General features: G+C 43.6%; 1 protein-coding gene across 1 annotated transcript in view; it reads right to left on the bottom strand.

Annotated features, from left to right (window-relative positions):
- Positions 1 to 9,072: 9,072 nt before the first annotated feature.
- LOC105477759 (FYVE, RhoGEF and PH domain-containing protein 5) overlaps positions 9,073 to 19,004 on the bottom strand; it is a 124,680-nt gene continuing 114,748 nt past the window's right edge. The window contains exons 19-21 of the mRNA XM_011734481.3: positions 18,111 to 18,239; positions 10,718 to 10,875; positions 9,073 to 10,321 (exon numbers count right to left, since the gene is read on the bottom strand). Of these exons, the coding sequence (XP_011732783.2) occupies positions 10,285 to 10,321; positions 10,718 to 10,875; positions 18,111 to 18,239 (324 nt within the window). The 3' untranslated portion in view covers positions 9,073 to 10,284. The remainder of the gene's footprint in view (positions 10,322 to 10,717; positions 10,876 to 18,110; positions 18,240 to 19,004) is intronic.

The following is a 19,004-nucleotide window of genomic DNA, read 5'->3' as shown; positions in this document are numbered from 1 at the left end:
TAGCAAGGGGTGGAACATTTATTAATAGCTCTTTCTGTTTGTCTCTTCTTTTCTGTCCTTGAGGGCTCTGAAAGGAAGAAAACTCTTCTACCTACCTCCATGCTCTGTCAAAGTCAAGCTCTAGCACAGCCTACCAGGCTATTTGGGGAGTCCTCAATTTCTATATAAATGGCCCTTCTTCCCAAGAGGAGAATAGAGAACGGCTGTTTTCCCTGTGGTGGATGAATGGTATGAGAATGCAGCAACACCAATAATGCATTTCCTAGCCTCTTGCTGAACTGCTTTTCTGAGACTCACACCCCTTTAGTCTCTGGGGCTTCCTGGGCCTTGAAAAAGTGTTATTTACAAGTTGTACTTGGCTCAAATATCTAGAGTAGTAGTTCTGTCCTTTGAGATAGGCATGAACCTCTTTGAGAATCGGGTGGAAAGTTATATTCTCAGAAAAATGCACTGACCTTTGATCCCTGTTTTTAGAGTATGTGTTGTTCCAAGGGATGTTTTTTGTTTTTTAAATGTTACCTAACTAGGAACTGTCTGTGTCAATCTTAAGGATAAGAGGTGGAAGGGAGAGTTCTACTGGTGAGCATGTAGACTCTTAGCCATTTGTTTTCAGTTAAGTATCATAACCTTGGTCTTAGCCATGCATGTGTCACTGAATCCCCAGCCTCTTCCAGTTCTTTTGTTCCCCTCCATCGCCCCTCCATCCCCCTACCAGAAAGAAAACTTATTTTCTGCTAGTGTGGGGCTAGGGAATCTTAGGATGTCATGATACCTCACAGAGATTCCTAACTGATCCTCCTGTCTTCAGTCCCACCCTGGCCTTCCAAGACACCTGTGCCTCCAGTTTGTGAGCCTCCAGGGGCAGAAGCCCTTTTGTGTCTTCACTGGCATCCTCATCTGAGGCACTTTGGTGATTATTTTCTCTGTGTCTGCATGTTATATCTTCCAAAAATGGGTTGACATTTTCTCTACACTGTCTCCTCTGGAACTCTATCCTTTGGGTTATATCTTTTTATTCATTTGCTGGCTTTAGTGGATTTGAAGAGGCATCTAAGAAATGCATGTTTTCTAGTCTATTGCATAATTTATGCATAATCTATTGCATAATTAATCACACCCAAACTCAATGACCTAAAGACTCAACGGTCACTTTTTTTTTTTTTTAATGAAAATCTTTCTGGGCAAGGACTTCATGTCTAAAACACCAAAAGCAATGGCAAAAAAGCCAAAATTGACAAGTGGGATCTAATTAAAGAGCTTTTGCACAGCAAAAGAAACTACCATCAGAGTGAACAGGCAACCTACAGAATGGGAGAAAATTTTTGCAATCTACTCATCTGACAAAGGGCTAATATCCAGAATCTACAAAAAACTCAAACAAATTTACAAGAAAAAAACAACCCCATCAAAAAGCGGGCAAAGGATATGAACAGACACTTCTCAAAAGAAGACATTTATGCAGCCAACAAACACACGAAAAAATGCTCATCATCACTGGCCATCAGACAAATGCAAATCAAAACCACAATGAGATACCATCTTACACCAGTTAGAATGGCGATCATTAAAAAGTCAGGAAACAACAGGTGCTGGAGAGGATGTGGAGAAATAGGAACACTTTTACATTGTTGGCGGGACTGTAAACTAGTTCAACCATTGTGGAAGACGGTGTGGCGATTCCTCAAGGATCTAGAACTAGAGATACCATTTGACCCAGCCATCCCATTACTGGGTATATACCCAAAGGATTATAAATCATGCTGCTATAAAGACACATGCACACGTATATTTATTGCGGCAGTAGTCACTATAGGGAACCAACCCAAATGTCCATCAATTATAGACTGGATTAAGAAAATGTGGCAAATATACACCATGGAATACTACGCAGCCATAAAAAAGGATGAGTTCATGTCCTTTGTAGGGACAGCGATGAAGCTGGAAACCATCATTCTCAGCAAACTGTCGCAAGGACAGAAAACAAAACACCACATGTTCTCACTCATGGGGGGAATTGAACAATGAGAATACTTGGACACAGGGTGGGGAACATCACACACCGGAGCCTGTTGTGGGGTGGGGGGAGGGGGGAGGGATAGCATTAGGAGATATACCTAATGTAAAAGAGGAGTTAATGGGTGCAGCACACCAACATGGCACATGTATACATGTGTAACAAACCTGCACATTGTGCACGTGTATCCTAGAACTTAAAGTATAATAAAAAAATAAATTCTTAAACCAAAAAGTAAAAAAAAAAATGAAAATCTTTCAGTTCTAAGGGAGTCAAGTTCTCTCTTGGCATCTCTCATAGTCACATCGCTGGAGTCATCGGAACATCTCCCTTATACGTCTGGGATTAATACTTGCTGTCAGTGTGAACACTGACATGTGGCACAAAATAAGATTCAGGGTCACATTGAGTAGTACTATAGCTGCATTTTAAAAAGAGCTAATTTTATGCCTATAATAACTTTCATAACTATATATGTTGGAATAATCAAGTCTCATGCTTTAGGGCATAGCTAATTACTGTAGCCTTCAAGAAGTCATTTATTTTTTTATGTATGCTGCTCAAACAGGATAGCTCCAATACACATTCATGAATTCTAGTGTGGCATTGTTAAGGGCTGGTAAGTACAGGCCACTGGATTTGAAGGGCCACAGACTTACTGGAGATGACAATTATTGAACATCCTGGTCTCCCACTTATATCTGTTACTTAGTTCTAAGGAGCATAGGGCTTATTGACTACACTTTATCGTGAGATAGATTTTTGGATACAGCTGTTGATGAACATTCCAAAGATGAGATTTGAATATTGATGAGAACGAGGTCATTTAGGGCAGTTTACACTTGAGTGGGTAATCTTTATATATAAACAAGGGTAGTCATCACTGTTGAAAACATGCTTTAGGGCCAGCTGGCATGAAACGTTTTAAAGTTCTACAATAGAATCTGAAAGAACTCTCAGTTCTGGGCCGAGCACGGTGGCTCACGCCTGTAATCCCAGCACTTTGGGAGGCCGAGACGGGCGGATCACGAGGTCAGGAGATCGAGACCATCCTGGCTAACACGGTGAAACCGCGTCTCTACTAAAAATACAAAAAACTAGCCGGGTGTGGTGGCGGGTGCCTGTAGTCCCAGCAACACGGGAGGCTGAGGCAGGAGAATGGCGCTAACCCGGGAGGCAGAGCTTGCAGTGAGCCGAGACTGCGCCACTGCACTCCAGACTGGGCGACAGAGCGAGACTCTGTCTAAAAAAAAAAAAAAAAAATTCTCAGTTCTTGAAGGATTTTTATAATGTATAATTTATAAATACAGATAAATGGGGTTTTCTTTTAATTGCTACAGTATCCATTTCCGAATCAGAAGAATTTGTGTAAACTTTACCATGCTTTTTATATCTTTTTCCAAAACCTTGTTACAGTTTTGAAGCCAGCCAAAAAATAAAACTGGAAACATATTACATTTCCATCAATTTTGCAACCCATTTCCAGAGTTTGAAAAACATCGCTCCAAGCGGAGAAAAAAAACCCAAAAAACTTGTTTTCAGCTTTCTTCATACAGATTTTATTTTGTGCAAGCCTCTCTTTTGCTCTTGTAGAAGTGCTGCCTCTCTACACTGGCTCTGTCACAACAGCAGCATGAAAGACAATCAAAATTAGAGAATGAGGCATGTCGTCATTCTGCTGTCAACACAGAATGTCCCTTCCAGTATGACAGCTTCAAATGATCTGTACAAGGAAGATCCCAAGTCCATGTAGAGAATTTGTTCTGCAGAATCTCTCATGTGATCACTGAGATATTATGAGGGTGGTCATAGGGTCATCAAGCTTCTCCAGAGTAGTTTTGTGGAAGGGGATGTTTAACCAGCTGGGTGCCACGTTGGTGGTAGTCCTCTGTCTACCTCAGACTGGTTTTCCTCCTCAAATATTACTGCGGGCGTGTATTTCTCCTGTAACGTTTGGCATAGTGTCATAGTCTAAAAGGCTTCTTGTAATCTTGTCTGATGGTACCAGTGCCAGTTCTCATGCCTTATAACATTTTCAGATACTCTTGGGTCTCACTTTCTTCAGCTAAGGATCTGAATATTCACTGCAGATAACACCTGTAAACTGCCACTTCTACCACAGACTCAGTCTGGTGACAAACTGAGATCACTGCCAATATCTGAACTAAGTTTTTATTTGTTATTCACGGTGGCTGAGCTACCACCTCCTCCATCCTTCCTCCTACCTCCCTCCATCCTGCCTGTGCACAGAATCTCCTGAGGTGCTTGTAGAAACTGAAGATGCCTGGGCCCCACCCCAGACTACCTACCCACAGGTAACCCCAGGAGGTGAGGTGTGGGCCACAGGAGGAGCCTTGAGGAAGTCCCCTCTGGCTCTCGTAGAGGAGCAGCCAGAGAGCCAGAGGGGACTTCCTCAAGGCTTCTCCTGTGGCAGGGAGGAGCAGTCTTGGTAGAGTGGGGCACTACCAAGGATGGGACAGCTTTGGTAGAGTGGCCTCATTCTGTTTGTTGCAAATTTGTGATCTCTCACCCCAGACACACTGCTCTGACTTCACATGACCCACAGGCTCTGGAGTGTGCACTGCTTGCATTGCCTTATGTTTCTGAAAATAGTCCCCCTCCCCTGGAGGTGCATCCCCCAGGACACAGAGGTGTTCTGTGAACATGCATGCACTCTTTTTCTTGGAACTGGTGCAGCAAGGGTATGATGGCTGCCTTCCCAATACAAGACTTGGCAATTCACATAGAACACATGTTAACCATAACCTTCAGACTTGTCATATATGATACAGATTTAATGATTTTTGCTTGGATAATGAAATGCAAAATTGAGTTTGTCTTAGTGTCCTATTTATTCTGACTTCGGAGGAAAAGGTCCTACTGATTGATCCTCTGCAGCCAGAGATTTCTGTCAAATTTAGGAAATAATTCACATTGCAGGTGTCAGAGAATTGCTCCCAGTATCAGCTTATACACGTTCGAAAGAGACATTATAGTGAAGCAGTTACAAAGGTGGACTTTGCCAATTTTGTGTGTGACCCTGGACTGGTGACTTCATGTTTCTAATCCCATTTCCTTATGTGCAAAATAGGGGTAATAACTCAACTTACCTCAGCAGGTCCCTGGGAGAATTAAATGAAATAACAGGGTTAAAGTGCTAAACATTTAGGCCGGGCGCGGTGGCTCAAGCCTGTAATCCCAGCACTTTGGGAGGCCGAGACGGGCGGATCACGAGGTCAGGAGATCGAGACCATCCTGGCTAACACGGTGAAACCCCGTCTCTATTAAGAAATACAAAAAAAAAAACCAGCCGGGCGAGGTGGCGGGCGCCTGTAGTCCCAGCTACTCGGGAGGCTGAGGCCGGAGAATGGCGTGAACCCGGGAGGCGGAGCTTGCAGTGAGCTGAGATCCGGCCACTGCACTCCAGCCTGGGTGACAGAGCGAGACTCCGTCTCAAAAAAAAAAAAAAAAAAAAAGTGCTAAACATTTCTTTGTTGCTAATAATCATACAAAGGTCTGCTATGAGCCTGAGAGGTCAGTACTGTTTTGCTACTGATTTAACAATTGTGTTTGATTAGGAGCCTAAAAGATCAATGATTATCAAATCAGTTTTCCCTGTGCCACTTACCTTAATACTTAGCAAACATATATAATAGATGCCTAAATAATTGCCCTGTAAATATTGTTACAGATCATACCCAAAATACAGGAAAAAGCATAGCCCTTGCATGCTGTTAATCCAAACTATAGTCTTTCTGGAAGATTTGGTGCAGAGAGTGGACACTGGTGAATCCCCAGCAGCTGCACCCACAGCTGACTGTTCAGTGCCAATCATGGTGGTCCCTCTTACAGAGATTAGGCTCAGGAGTTGGCAGGTGTAAGTGTGAACCTGGAGAATAGGAAGGGCCTGTGGGTGCTTCTAAGAAAAATCTAGCTACAAGAAGCCAAGCTGTCCCTCCTTGGTGGCTGTGAACAGGGAGTTTTATAGTGTAGCCCCAACCATCAGTGGCAGTCAGCAATAAACTGCTTGGGAACCAAACCTGGAATCAAGCTGACACTGCATGGCAAGTCAGAATAACCAAATCCTCCTGCTTTTGGATTTCCTTTTAACTGATTTCCAAATTGTGTAAACCAGATTGAGATTGGTTTCCATTTACTTGCTGCTGAAAAGATACTTCTTAGTGTACATATATCTGTCCTCTCCACTGACCATTAATGTGTGGAGGCACAGAAGCTTCCATGATCACAGAAACCACAAAACAGGCTGGGGGATGTGGCTCATGCCTGTAATCCCTGTATTTTGGGAGACCGAGGCAGGTAGATTGCTTGAGCCTAGAAGTTCAAGACCAGCCTGGACAACATAGTGAGACCCAATCTCTACAAAAAAATAGCTGGGCGTGGTGGCACATGCCTGTGGGCACAGCTACTTTGGAAGGCTGAGGCGGGAGGATCGCTTGAGCCTGGGAGGTCGAGGCTACAGTGAGCCATGACTGCACCACTGCACTCCAGCCTGGGTGACAGAGTGAGACCCCATCTCAAAAAAAAAAAAAAAAAAAGAAAGAAAGAAAGAAGAAAAGAAAAAAAGAAAAACCAAGAAACAGAGGCTGAATCAACAGAAGAATATTCCAGCACGTTGTTGACTGTCCTGCATCAGAAAGAAACTCAGGTTCCAAGCCTGGTCCTACCACCTTAGCCCAGGTGGCCTCAGTCCCCATCTAGGGCTTGCTTCTGTGTTCAATGTATACTGCTGCTGAAAACAGAGCAAACGAAAGGCTGGACTAGAGGAAAAAAGGACTCTGTCACCCTTCAGTTGCTGCAGCAGGGTTGCTGGGGTCCTCAGCACTGGCCTGCATGGTGCACGCCCAAAGATCAGAGCAAGCATCAGCCCATCAGGCCACACATTTTCCCAGAACCAGGCTGCATACAAGGGAGAGTAAGTCTATTAGCTAGTCAGCCTGCTCAGAAAAACTTAAAGCATATTTCTGATATGTAAAGGAATTATTATTATTAGAGACCGGGACTTGCTCTGTTGCTCAGGCTGGAGAGCAGTGGCGTCAACCTCCTAGGCTCAAGTGATCCTGCCTCAGCCTCCCAAGTAGCTGGGACTACAGACGTACATCACCACACCTGGCTACTTTTTGTATTTTTAGTAGAGACAGAGTTTTGCCATGTTGCCCAAGCTGGTCTTGAACCCCTGGGCACAAGCAATCCGCCTGCCTTGGCCTCCCAAAGTGTTGGGATTACAGGTGTGAGCCACTGTGCTCAGCCAAAAGAATTATTAGGACCCAGGAACACACACTACTGTGTATGTTTCTGGTGTGCTTTGTATTAGTAATAAGGAACAAAATTCTTCCTACTTACTAAGACCAATCTAGACTGAAGAAACTCACATTCAATCTGCAGGGAAAGTGTAAGGCCAGTATTCATGTGAAATAGGTGCTGCTTGTTTTCAGTAAAACTTTTGAGTTTTATTATAAACCTTTATTGATTCTGAGAAGCAGGCAGAGGCCAACCCTGCAAAGGTCTGTGCTTTCCTGAGGTAATTAAAATGAGAGAAGATTAGATTCCATGACCAGTTTAACCTTACTGTATTAGGGTTTCTCTTCCTTGCCATTTTCTTTTCTTTTCTTTTCTTTTTTTGAGACATGATCTCACTGGGTCACCAGGGTAGAGTGCAGTGTCATGATCATAACTCACTGTAGTCGTGACCTCCTGGGCTCAAGCAATCCTCCTGTCTCAGCCTCCTAAGTAGCTAGGACTATAGGCATGAGCCACTATGCCTGGCTGATTTTTAATTTAGAGATGGGGTCTCACTATATTGCCCAGGCTGGTCTAGAACTCCCAGGCTCAAACAGTCCTCCTGCCTCAGCCTTCCAAAGTGCTGGGATTACAGGCATGAGCCACCACCTGGCCCCAATTTTCATGGATAAGGAAAAAGGTCTTCTGTGTATTGTCTTCATTTTGTACTGTTAAAGAGCAGGGCCCACTTTAACAAACTTTAATAAACTTTAATAAACCAGTGGGGAAGGGCATGGTGTTGTTATACAAAGTAAAAGTAAAGTCATGGGCTCTGCTCTTTTCAGGCCGCTTTCACAAACATTCCATTTGTGCCTTTTCCCCTGAACCTGTGGGAGAAGCTAGAATGATCTCCATGTAATAGAAGACACCAAAGCTCAGAGCAACTTGAGTGGCTTGTCTGTGCTGCTTCTTCCTGATAAACATGGCCTTTGCTGGGGGTGCACAGTGAAGGGGCTGCTCTGTGCCCAGGGAGCAGAGAGGCAGAGCAGGTATTACGGGGGACTTCGAGCAGCATCTCCATGGTGTCATGGCTGGTTATTTCCCCAGCATCTGGATCCAGTGGGAAGGAGCACCCTCTGACCAGGTGGGGTGGCTTCATCCCCAGTAGAAAAGGTAGTAGAAATTAGACTGAAATGAGTACACAAAGAACCACAAGAAGGACACGTGATACAAGGTCCAGATAAAAGGTGATCCCTTGCCCAGTCACACATGAGCCCCTGCCAGTTTCCTTTTACGAAACCCATCCAGTGTGTTTTTCATCTATAACCCAGACATTTTTATTAGGGTAACTATTCACTGAGAAATAAAAGCCCTATTACCTCTTTACAGGGCATCCAAAATAGGATAATACAAAGTAAAAGAGGCCTTCTGATGACTTTCAGACCCGTAATTCTATCTGCAACTCAGAAACTGACCATGGGCGGCGACATAAGCAGACCGGGGAAACTACCCCTGCCTGGTACTGAAGTCCTGCTCTGCTCAACAGCCCTAGAAAGCCCATTTCAGTGTCTGATGATGAAAATGATTCAGTTGGAACTAAGCCCTCAAAAATTAACAAAAACACTGTCTAATCACTTAGTTTGAATCATTAGTTATATGTTTAATGCAAACATTTTAAAACAACTGCAAACTGGAAAAAAGATTTCCCCTGAAAATATTTAATGCAAGTAAGTCCTGGAGATGGTGCTTTTTATAAAAAGTTTGTCAGCAAATGCCCTTTTTTGTAGGGGACAGGGCAGCAACAGAATGGGGACAGGATATCAGACAATTGATTTTTATTGCAATAAGAGTAACAAGGAATCCCACCCCTCACATGCTCTTTGCTTTATGTAAAAACCTGTCCAGCAGAATGAGCAACAGTCACCCTCAGGAGGCAATTTAGCCCCAAGTGCCCATAGAACAGCCTCAGGCCACAACTTCTGTGCTCCCTCGCTATGTCCAGAGCTACCTGCCAAGACCAGGAATTCACCTTTGGAGTCTAACTTGTTTTCTCTTTTTTTCACCTCTCAAAAAATAAAAAGCCTTCAGTAATACAGCCCAAGGATTACCATGTGTCTAAAAGAAGGATAGATTCCCATAAACAATGTTTTCAGCTTGAGTGAGGTAAACACAGGAAGGCACACAATAAATTAAAGCAGACCCTGACTCTTCAGAGGCTCTGCGGTGACCTCTGGGGGCCAGATCTGCCAGTGGCTGCGTTTCCAGCACTGACATAGTGTTGAGGACTGCTCTGGGGAGGCGGGACCCCTCCTTTTATAAGTTATGTTAGTATACAGGTCGCAAGGTCAGCTGGAGGAGAAAATCCTTCCCCTCCTATCTGGTGGGGCGCAGCCCCTCTAAAGTGATGTGTGCTTGCACACCAGCAAGCCACAGCCAGGTCTGCACAAATCAATTTTATGTACACCCTCATTAGAAAACTGGTGGCACATTAGTCCACAGGATTCTATCTGTTATTGACTTAAGTAAATCACTTAGAAAACACAAAATTGGAGGTTGCAGCTCCGTAAAATAATAAAGTGCTTTCGATGAGAGTAGCTGTTACTGATAGCTTCTCATTTCACCTGAGGCACCACAATCCATTTTTGAAAGGTGATTATCATGAGTAAAAACTGTAAGAGCTTCTTTCTACTAAAAAGCCTGCATTTCTATATGTACTTTTCTATTGGTTTCCACATCTTCATCTTACTAAATTTTAACTCACTGTGGGTAAGGAAATAGTTTATTACCGGGTGGCGGGTGGGGGTGGCGGTGGAAAACACAGAAAAGGAGAGGTCCATAAATATCCCTTAAGGGCTCCACTCATGAAGATGTTGGCAAGGGAAGGAGAGTGGTGGGGAGGTTATAGCAAAAAAGGTCAGGCCTCATTGCTGAATCCAGGTGTGTGTCCGGATGAGTTGAGCCACAGCTTAGCTTCTAAAAGCATTCACATATTGACCTAAGAATTTGTTACAAGTCCACATGCTTGATAACTGCTATAACACACTCGCATCTTCCATGACCTCGATCCACCTATAAAACAGAACAGAGAGGACATTTGGTTTTGTGGCTCTGCCTATGACTCTGCTCACAGAACCTAGAAATGACTGGACTAGATTCCTCTTAGTTTGAAGTCAAGGACCATGTCGTATTCATACTTGTTTCTCAAACATGTTTTCCATATTTAGCAAAAGGCCTGGAACACAGTGCAAAAGTTTACTGAATCAATGCATGCTTGATTCATGAATGAATCATGACAGTCTAAACATGATTGTGACAAAGAACAGGTAGTTCTGCAGTTCTGCTATGGCCCAAAGGGACCTAATGGGATAGGATGAATGGAGCAGAACAGAAGCCAAAGCCCCAAGAAACGACTTGTTTCCTTCTGAGAGAACAAAAAGGTATAAGACTAATTAGTTATTTTGGTACCTCTGAGCTGAATTGGTATCTTCTGCTTTGAAGCTATAAAATAGGGTTTTCTTGTGGTAAAGGTGAAAAATAGGTCCTACTTCACTGCTGCTGCCCTCTTCCTTTTCTGGAGCAATGGTGAAACCTAGCAGAGGCATACTCTCCATGGCCACTTTGTCCTGCAGAGGACAGAAGGAAAAACTGACATTAAACACCGCACTCTGCATAGTCATTTACTGTTATCTCCAATCTGAGATGCGTGAAGAGTGCCTCTGTGTGGGATGTGCTTTGGCACCTGGGGGTTAACACCAACAAACTGTTGACCCTCACTTCCCTCCAGGGCCAGCCCTGAGGAAGGAAAGAAACTCAACACTGGCTGGGCATGGTGGCTCATGCCTGTAATCCCAGCACTTTGGGAGGCTGAGGTGGGTGGATCACCTGAGGTCAGGAGTTCGAGACCAGCCTGGCCAACACAGTGAAATCCCATCTCTACTTAAAAATACAAAAATTAGCTGGGTGTGGTGACAGGTGCCTGTAATCCCAGCTACTTGGGAGGCTGAGGCAGAAGAATGGCTTGAACCCGGGAGGCAGAGGTTGCAGTGAGCCGAGATCGCACCATTGCACCCCAGCCTGGGGGGCAGAGTGAGACTGTCTCCAAAAAAAAAAAAAAAGAAACTCAACATACTGTGACAGTTTATCAGGGACCAGGCAGTTACATTTCATTATCTTTAATCTTCACAACAATCATAGAATGTGTCACTCCCATTCTAAGAAGAAACCAAGGCTCAAAAAAGGTTAACTGCCCAAGATCACACAGCCATTAAGGAGCAGATCCAGAATTTGCACTCATGACCACCTTCTAACCCCACATTTTTTCCATGGATTTATCAGTCAGTGACTCAGTTTTGAAGTTACTTCTGATCACATATTCTGTACTCAGTCCTCCAAAACCTCATTTACAGTATTTCGATATGGAGCACTTACATTGTGCTATAAAGTTGCTAACAATTTGATGAGATGTACCCAAAGAACACAGATGGCTCTTACACATATAGTGCTCAGTGGAATAAGATTTTTATATATAGGTAAAGACATTTTTATACACACTTATGTAAAAACATACATGTTCATAAACAATACAGACTTTGTAAAAACACATAAAGAGATATAATTAAGCATATTAGAATGGTGGTGGGAGGAAGAAGAAGGGGACTACAGTTTGTGTATAGAAGAGAATCAAGCTGGGCACAGTGGCATGTACCTGTAGGCCCAGCTACACTCGAGTCCAAGGCAGGAGGACTGCTTGAGGCCAAGAATTTGAGTCCAGCCTGGACAACATAGCAAGACCTCATCCCTACAACCCCAGAAAACTAAGAAAAAAAATATTTTTTTAAAATAAAGGAAATCCTCAAAGATTGCTAGATCAGAAAAAGTCTGTGACAAAATTCAATATCCATTCATGGTAAAAACAAGAACAAAAAAGCACAAACCTCTTAGCAAACTAGAGTAGAAGGAAACTTCATTAACTAACAAAGGGCATCTATAAAATACCTACAGCTAACATCATACTTAATAGTGAAACACCAAATGCTTTTCCCTTAAAATTGGAAACAAGGCAAGAGTGGTGTTCACTCTCATCAATTCAATTCAACATTGTACTGGAGGCCCTAACTATTATATTAAGGAAAGAAAAAGACAGACATATAGGTGAGAAAAGAAGTAGAACTATTTGTGCTTGCAAAAAAACACAAAACTGGCCGGGCGCGGTGGCTCAAGCCTGTAATCCCAGCACTTTGGGAGGCCGAGATGGGCGGATCACTAGGTCAGGAGATCGAGACCATCCTGGCTAACACGGTGAAACCCTGTCTCTACTAAAAAATACAAAAAACTAGCCGGGCGAGGTGGCGGGCGCCTGTAGTCCCAGCTACTCAGGAGGCTGAGACAGGAGAATGGCCCGAGGAGGCGGAGCTTGCAGTGAGCTGAGATCCGGCCACTGCACTCCAGCCTGGGCGACAGAGCGAGACTCCGTCTCAAAAAACAAAACAAAACAAAACAAAACAAAACAAAAAACACAAAACTACTAGAACTAAAAATCAATTTAGAAAGGTCACAAGACAATCAGTTTTTATGTGTATATAGTAGCAGCAAACAACTAGAAAATAAACTCCTTTCAAAATGGCATCAAAAAAAAAGAAAATATTTAAAGATGTCTACACTAAAAACTACAAAACATTAAAAGATAATTCAAGGCTTAAATAAATGAAAATTTATGTACCATGTTCATGGACTGAAAGATTCAATATTACAATGCCAGCTCTCCCCAAATTGGTCTATAGATTCCATAATCACTATCATAGAAATTGATAAGTTTATATGAAAACGCAAAAGACCTAGAATGCCCAAAACATTTTGTTTGTTTGTTTTGTTTTTGAGACAGAGCCTGGGAAAAAAAAGTCTGGAGTGCAGTGATGTGATCTCAGCTCACTGCAACCTCTGCTTGCTGTGTTCAAGCGATTCTCACACCTCAGCTTCACAAGTAGCTGAGATTACAGGTATGCACCATCACACCTCCCTAATTTTTTCTATTTTTAGTAGAGATGGGGTTTCATTGTGTTGGCCAGGCTGGTCTTGAACTCTTGGCCTCAAATGATCTGCCTGCCATGGTCTCCCCCAAGTACTGGGAGTACAGGTGTAGGCACCTTTCCAGCCTCGAAACAGCCTTAAAAAAGAACCTGACTTCAAGTTATAGTATTTGAGACAGTTTGGTATAATGGCATAATGATTGGTAAATATATGAATGGAACACAATGGAATGTCCAGAAATGGACCTCTATTTATTCAATCATTTGAGATTTAACAAAGACACTGAAGCAATCCAATAGGGAGAGGCAAGTCTTTTCAACAAATGGTGCTGGAACAACTGGATATCCATAATGAAAAAAAGGACCCTCAACTCCCATGTCATACCATACACAAAAGTTAATTTGAGATAGACCTAGAAGTAAAAGCTAAAACATTAATGCTTTCAGAAAATAATAGAGGAAAATAACTTTGTAGCTTGCAATAGACAAAAATGCCTTAGCACACAGAAAGCAACGGTCATAAAAGGAAACACTGACAAATAGACTTCCTCAAAGTTATAAACTGCTGTTCATCAAAAGATTCATTCATTCATTCATTCATTAGAAAATGAACAAGCAAGTCACTGACAGGGAGAGAATATTTGTAAAACATTTATCTGACAAAAGCCTGGTATACAGGATACAGAAAGAACTCCTATAACTCAATAACAGGCACAACCTACTTAAAAAAAATGAACAAGAGATCTGAATAGACACTTCTCAAATGGAAATGAGTGGCCAATAAGCACATGAAAGCAATCGTGTGCTTAATATCATTAGTTACTAGGGAAATCTAAATTAAAACCACATTGACTTACCTCAACACTCCCCACCGGAATGGCTAAAATTTTAAAGCCTGACAATACCAAGTGTTAGCAATGATGTGGAGCAACCAGAACTCAAATTCACACACTTTGTTGGGGGAGCGTAAAATGGCACACTACTTTGGAAAAAGGTCTTGCAATTCCTTATAAACCAAATATATGCCTGCCTTATGATCCATCAATTCCAATCCTAGGTAATGATCCAAGTGAAATAAAAATTTATGTTCCTGCAAATACCGGTATGAAAATGTTTAAAGCGGCTTTATTCATAATCACCAAAGCCTAGAAGCAATCCAAATGTTCTTTGACTGGTGAACAGCTAAACAAAACTGGTATAGTCACAAAATGGAAGACTACTCAGCCATAAAAAGAAGTCAACTACTGCTATATGCAACAACATAAATGAATCTCAAAAACATCATGGTGAATAGAAGTCACACATGATTCCATCTGTTTGAGGATCAAGAGGCAAAACTAATCTATGGCAGAAAAAAAATTGGAACAGGGTGTTGCTTCTGGGGACGGGATAATAGTGGCAATTTGTAGGTGTGTGCATTAATCAAAACTCACCAAATAGTATATTTGAGATTTGTGTACTTCACTATATATAAATTAGACCTCAAAAGGAAAAAAAAAAAAGTACAAAAACATTGAATTCTTAGGGGAAAGTATATTTTGAAAAACATCAAAAAGTAAAAGGTATAGAAGGATGAATAGAGAGGTACTTGATAAAAGAAAAGTAGAAAATGTTAATTGTACAATCCAGTTAATGGTCATACGATAGTTCACTGTACAATTTTTTTTTTTTTTTTTTTTGAGACGGAGTCTCGCTCTGTCGCCCAGGCTGGAGTGCAGTGGCGCGATCTCGGCTCACTGCAAGCTCCGCCTCCCGGGTTTACGCCATTCTCCTGCCTCAGCCTCCCAGTAGCTGGGACTACAGGCGCCCGCCACCACGCCCGGCTAATTTTTTGTATTTTTTAGTAGAGACGGGGTTTCACCGTGTTAGCCAGGATGGTCTCGATCCCCTGACCTTGTGATCCACCCGCCTCGGCCTCCCAAAGTGCTGGGATTACAGGCGTGAGCCACCGCGCCCGGCCTTTTTTTTTTTTTTTTTTTAAAGACAGTCTCGCTCTGTCGCCCAGGCTGGAGTGCAGTGGTGTGATCTTGGCTCACTGCAACCTCCACCTCCTGGGTTCAAAACGACTCTCCTGCCTCAGCCTCCTGAGTAGTTGAGACTACAGGTGTGTGCCACCACCATGCCCGGCTAATTTTTGTATTTTTAGTAGAGACGAGATTTCGCCATGTAGGCCAGGCTGGTTTCAAGCTCCTGACCTCAAGTCATCCTCCTGCCTCAGCCTCTCAAAGTGCTGGGATTACAGGCATGAGCCACCATGCCCTGCCAGTTCACTGTAAAATTTTTTCAACATTCCTTTATGTTTGAAAATTTTTATAAACAATAAATATAATAAAGAAATAATAAAATGTTGGAAAAAATAGGCTGGGCACAGTGGCTCACACCTGTAATCTCAACACTTTGGGAGGCCAACATGGGAGGATCACTTGAGGCCAATAGTTCGAGAACAGCCTGGGCAATATAGTGAGATTGCCTCTACAAAAAATAAAAAAATTGGCTGGGCGTGGTGGCTCACGCCTGTAATCCCAGCACTTTGGAAGCCATGGTGGGTGGATCATGAGGTCAAGAAATCGAGACCATCCTGGCCAACATGGTGAAACCCCATCTCTACTAAAAATACAAAAATTAGCCAGGCATGGTGGTAGGTGCCTGTAGTCCCAGCTACTGGGGAGGTTGAGGCAGGAGAATCACTTGAACCTGGGAGGCAGAGGCTGCAGTGAGCCGAGACTGTGCCACTGCATTCCAGCCTGGCAACAGAGCAAGTCTCCATCTCAAAAAAAAAAAAAAAAAAAAAATTCAAATCCAAATTAAAAACATAGCTGGGCATGGTGTCACACACTTGTGGTCCCAGCTTCTTGGGAGGCTGAGCTGGGAGGATGGCTTGAGCCCAGGAGTTAAAAGCTGCAGTGAACAGTGATCACACCACTGCACACCAGCCTTGGGCAACAGAGCAAGAGCCTGTCTTGAAACAACAGAAAATGCTGGAAAAAATAAAGATTCCAATGTATTTTTGATAGTCGCTTTCTCCCAGGACGGTTACTAAACAGCAAGTTGGATCAGCTTTGGGCCACCTCAGGGTGCATGACAGCGGTGCATGGTGGTGTAGACAGTGCAAGCCAGCTATCCACTTCATCAGAACCTTTTTTTCTTTGATGGGATTTGAAAGCTATGTCCCATTGCTGGAACAGGTTTATTGAAAAATTATGTAAATTCCTCTTTCTAGAAGAAACTGCTTTGGAGTCATACTTAAGTCCATAATTCATTCATTTTAATTTTCGTCGAGATAGGGTTTTACTATGTTGCTCCGGCTGGTCTCAAACTCTTGGCCTCAAGGGATCCTCAGCCTCCCAAAGTCCTGGGATTACAGGCTTGAACCACCATGCCAGGCCCCTAAATCCACCTTTTAAAATAAGCTTATGCTGTCACTTACATGACAACTGTTCCGTTTGTTTTGGAAAGATAAAAATCCCCACAGTGTGGAAGGCCCCACCTGTGGACATAGGCAAAGGCCCCTCAGGGTGGGGTGTGGCTCACAGGGTGTGCAAGCCACTCAGGCCTATGGCAGATCCCCTGTCTGCCTGCTTTGCTTAGAGTAAACAGATGTGGGGCCTTGCTAAGTGTTTAAGTATGGCTCCAAAGCAATTTCTTCTAGAAAGTCATCCTCTGTGATCCCTGGGGACGGGCACACTGCAACCTTCACAGTTGCAGGTCCTTCCAGAGGGAAGCTTCATGCCACAAAGAAGGAAGTGCCTTTTGCACATTTGCTAGCATCTGTGGCCGGGGGAGAAGGGCCAGCCCTATCTGACATGCACATCCCAGTGGGGCAAAGCAGCCACCCTCTGCAGCTCATCAGAATACATTTAACTCCCATTTTCAAAGCTGAAACTATGCCTGACCACCTAGAAGCCACCAGCTGGTGGAACGTGGAGATAGAAATGTTTCACATTATCCAACAGGTTCAGCCTGGGTCGGGGCCAGATAGCACCCTGCTACACAACCACAGCCACACATCTGTCTACTCTGGAAGTAAACTTGATTTCCAAGGTTCTCTCGCCTAAAGTAAGATATTCTATAAAATACAGATTTCAGTTTTCTTTAGAAGAGTTACCAGAGTTACCCTATAAAAGAAATGGATGGACAAAAAGGGAGTAGCTTCCTCCACACTGCTGAATTTTGCCCCAAGCAATCTAAGTAGACAGTAGGAAGGCATTTTCTTTTTTTTTTTTTTTTTTTGAGACGGAGTCTTGCTCTGTAGCCCGGGCTGGAGTGCAGTGGCCGGATCTCAGCTCACTGCAAGCTCCGCCTCCCGGGTTTACGCCATTCTCCTGCCTCAGCCTCCGGAGTAGCTGGGACCACAGGCGCCCGCCACCTCGCCCAGCTAGTTTTTTGTATTTTTAGTAGAGACGGGGTTTCACGGTGTTAGCCAGGATGGTCTCGATCTCCTGACCTCGTGATCCGCCCGTCTCGGCCTCCCAAAGTGCTGGGATTACAGGCTTGAGCCACCGCGCCCGGCCCTGGAAGGCATTTTCTTTTGTGGCATGGCTGGCTTGTCCCGTCTTTGTCCTAGATGCTGGGCCTGTGACATTTAAACACTTTGCGGCACAGGTTGGCATGTCCATACCTTCTTATCTCCACAAAGAAACTGCAAATTCCTTAGATTTTGAAGTGGTGAGTGGTTGTGTAGCCACAGCAACATTGAGCACATGGCATTGCTCACTAAAGACTTGACTGCCACGAGAACTGGCTCAGCAGCCAGGACTCACACAGCCTTGCAGGTGTGCAGGCCCCAGGGGGTCATTTCACAGGAGAGGGGAAAGAGTGCAGATCACTACTACCTCACTGGCCATGTAGGTGTAGAGAACTTTGCCTTTGATGACAAACCAGAGCTTCTTCCAGTGCCGCTTGCCCCTCTTACACCGGCTGAGATAGCCGCTGATGGCAGAGCCCTCTCCAGAGGCAGCCACCTGGCAGGAGGGAAGCAGAGCGGTCAGGCCACCCCAGTGGTCGGGCACAGTTCAAACAGCACAATTCAAAATGACACTGCAAACCCTTTGGCTGACTACTTATACTGCTTTGACATTGGATAAGGTCTCAGGATCCACCCAATACCAAAGTCAGCAAGATAGTGCTTCATGCTTTGAGAAACAGGATTTAATGAATGGACCCAGATGACTTTGGGAATGCTGATGCTGCCCCCTAGTGCTGTTTCAGATTCTTGGTTCCCTTTCCCAACCTCAGCCCCTTGACTCAAGAAACTTCGTTCAGGTACTTAGGGGAAAGGTTCTTCCTTCTAAAATTAACTCTTGCACTTTCAACTTATCTCTTCTTCACATTTAGGGAGGGATCTTCTTTGTATTGTGGCCTAAAAGGTTTTATAGTCTCCTGCCTAGTGGGATGTGTGCAGCGTTAAGTCCTTTTATTATTATTACTACTCTTTGTGGTGGCGGGGGGTAGTAATATTCTGTCCACAGGCTTTATGTGGTGAGGAACACAGGACTGCAGTAATACCAACCTGGGATTTCCCATCCAGGCTCTACCAATTACTAGGTGGTTAATGATGAGCAATTTGCTGACTTCTTCCAAGTCTCAATTTCCTTACTAGTAAAAGAGGAATGAAATGTAAAAAATGTGAGCTTTATACATATATGTGATTATGAAATGATCTCTAAGACAAATTAAGTGGAGAAAACAGAAGAGATTCTGTATAATATGTTGTCTTTTGGGTAGAA

The sequence above is a fragment of the Macaca nemestrina genome, chromosome 2 (assembly GCF_043159975.1).
Source record: "Macaca nemestrina isolate mMacNem1 chromosome 2, mMacNem.hap1, whole genome shotgun sequence".
Lineage (NCBI taxonomy): Eukaryota > Metazoa > Chordata > Mammalia > Primates > Cercopithecidae > Macaca > Macaca nemestrina.
The sequence above is the reverse complement of the archived record's forward strand: the minus strand, read 5'-3'. Positions and strand labels throughout refer to the sequence as shown.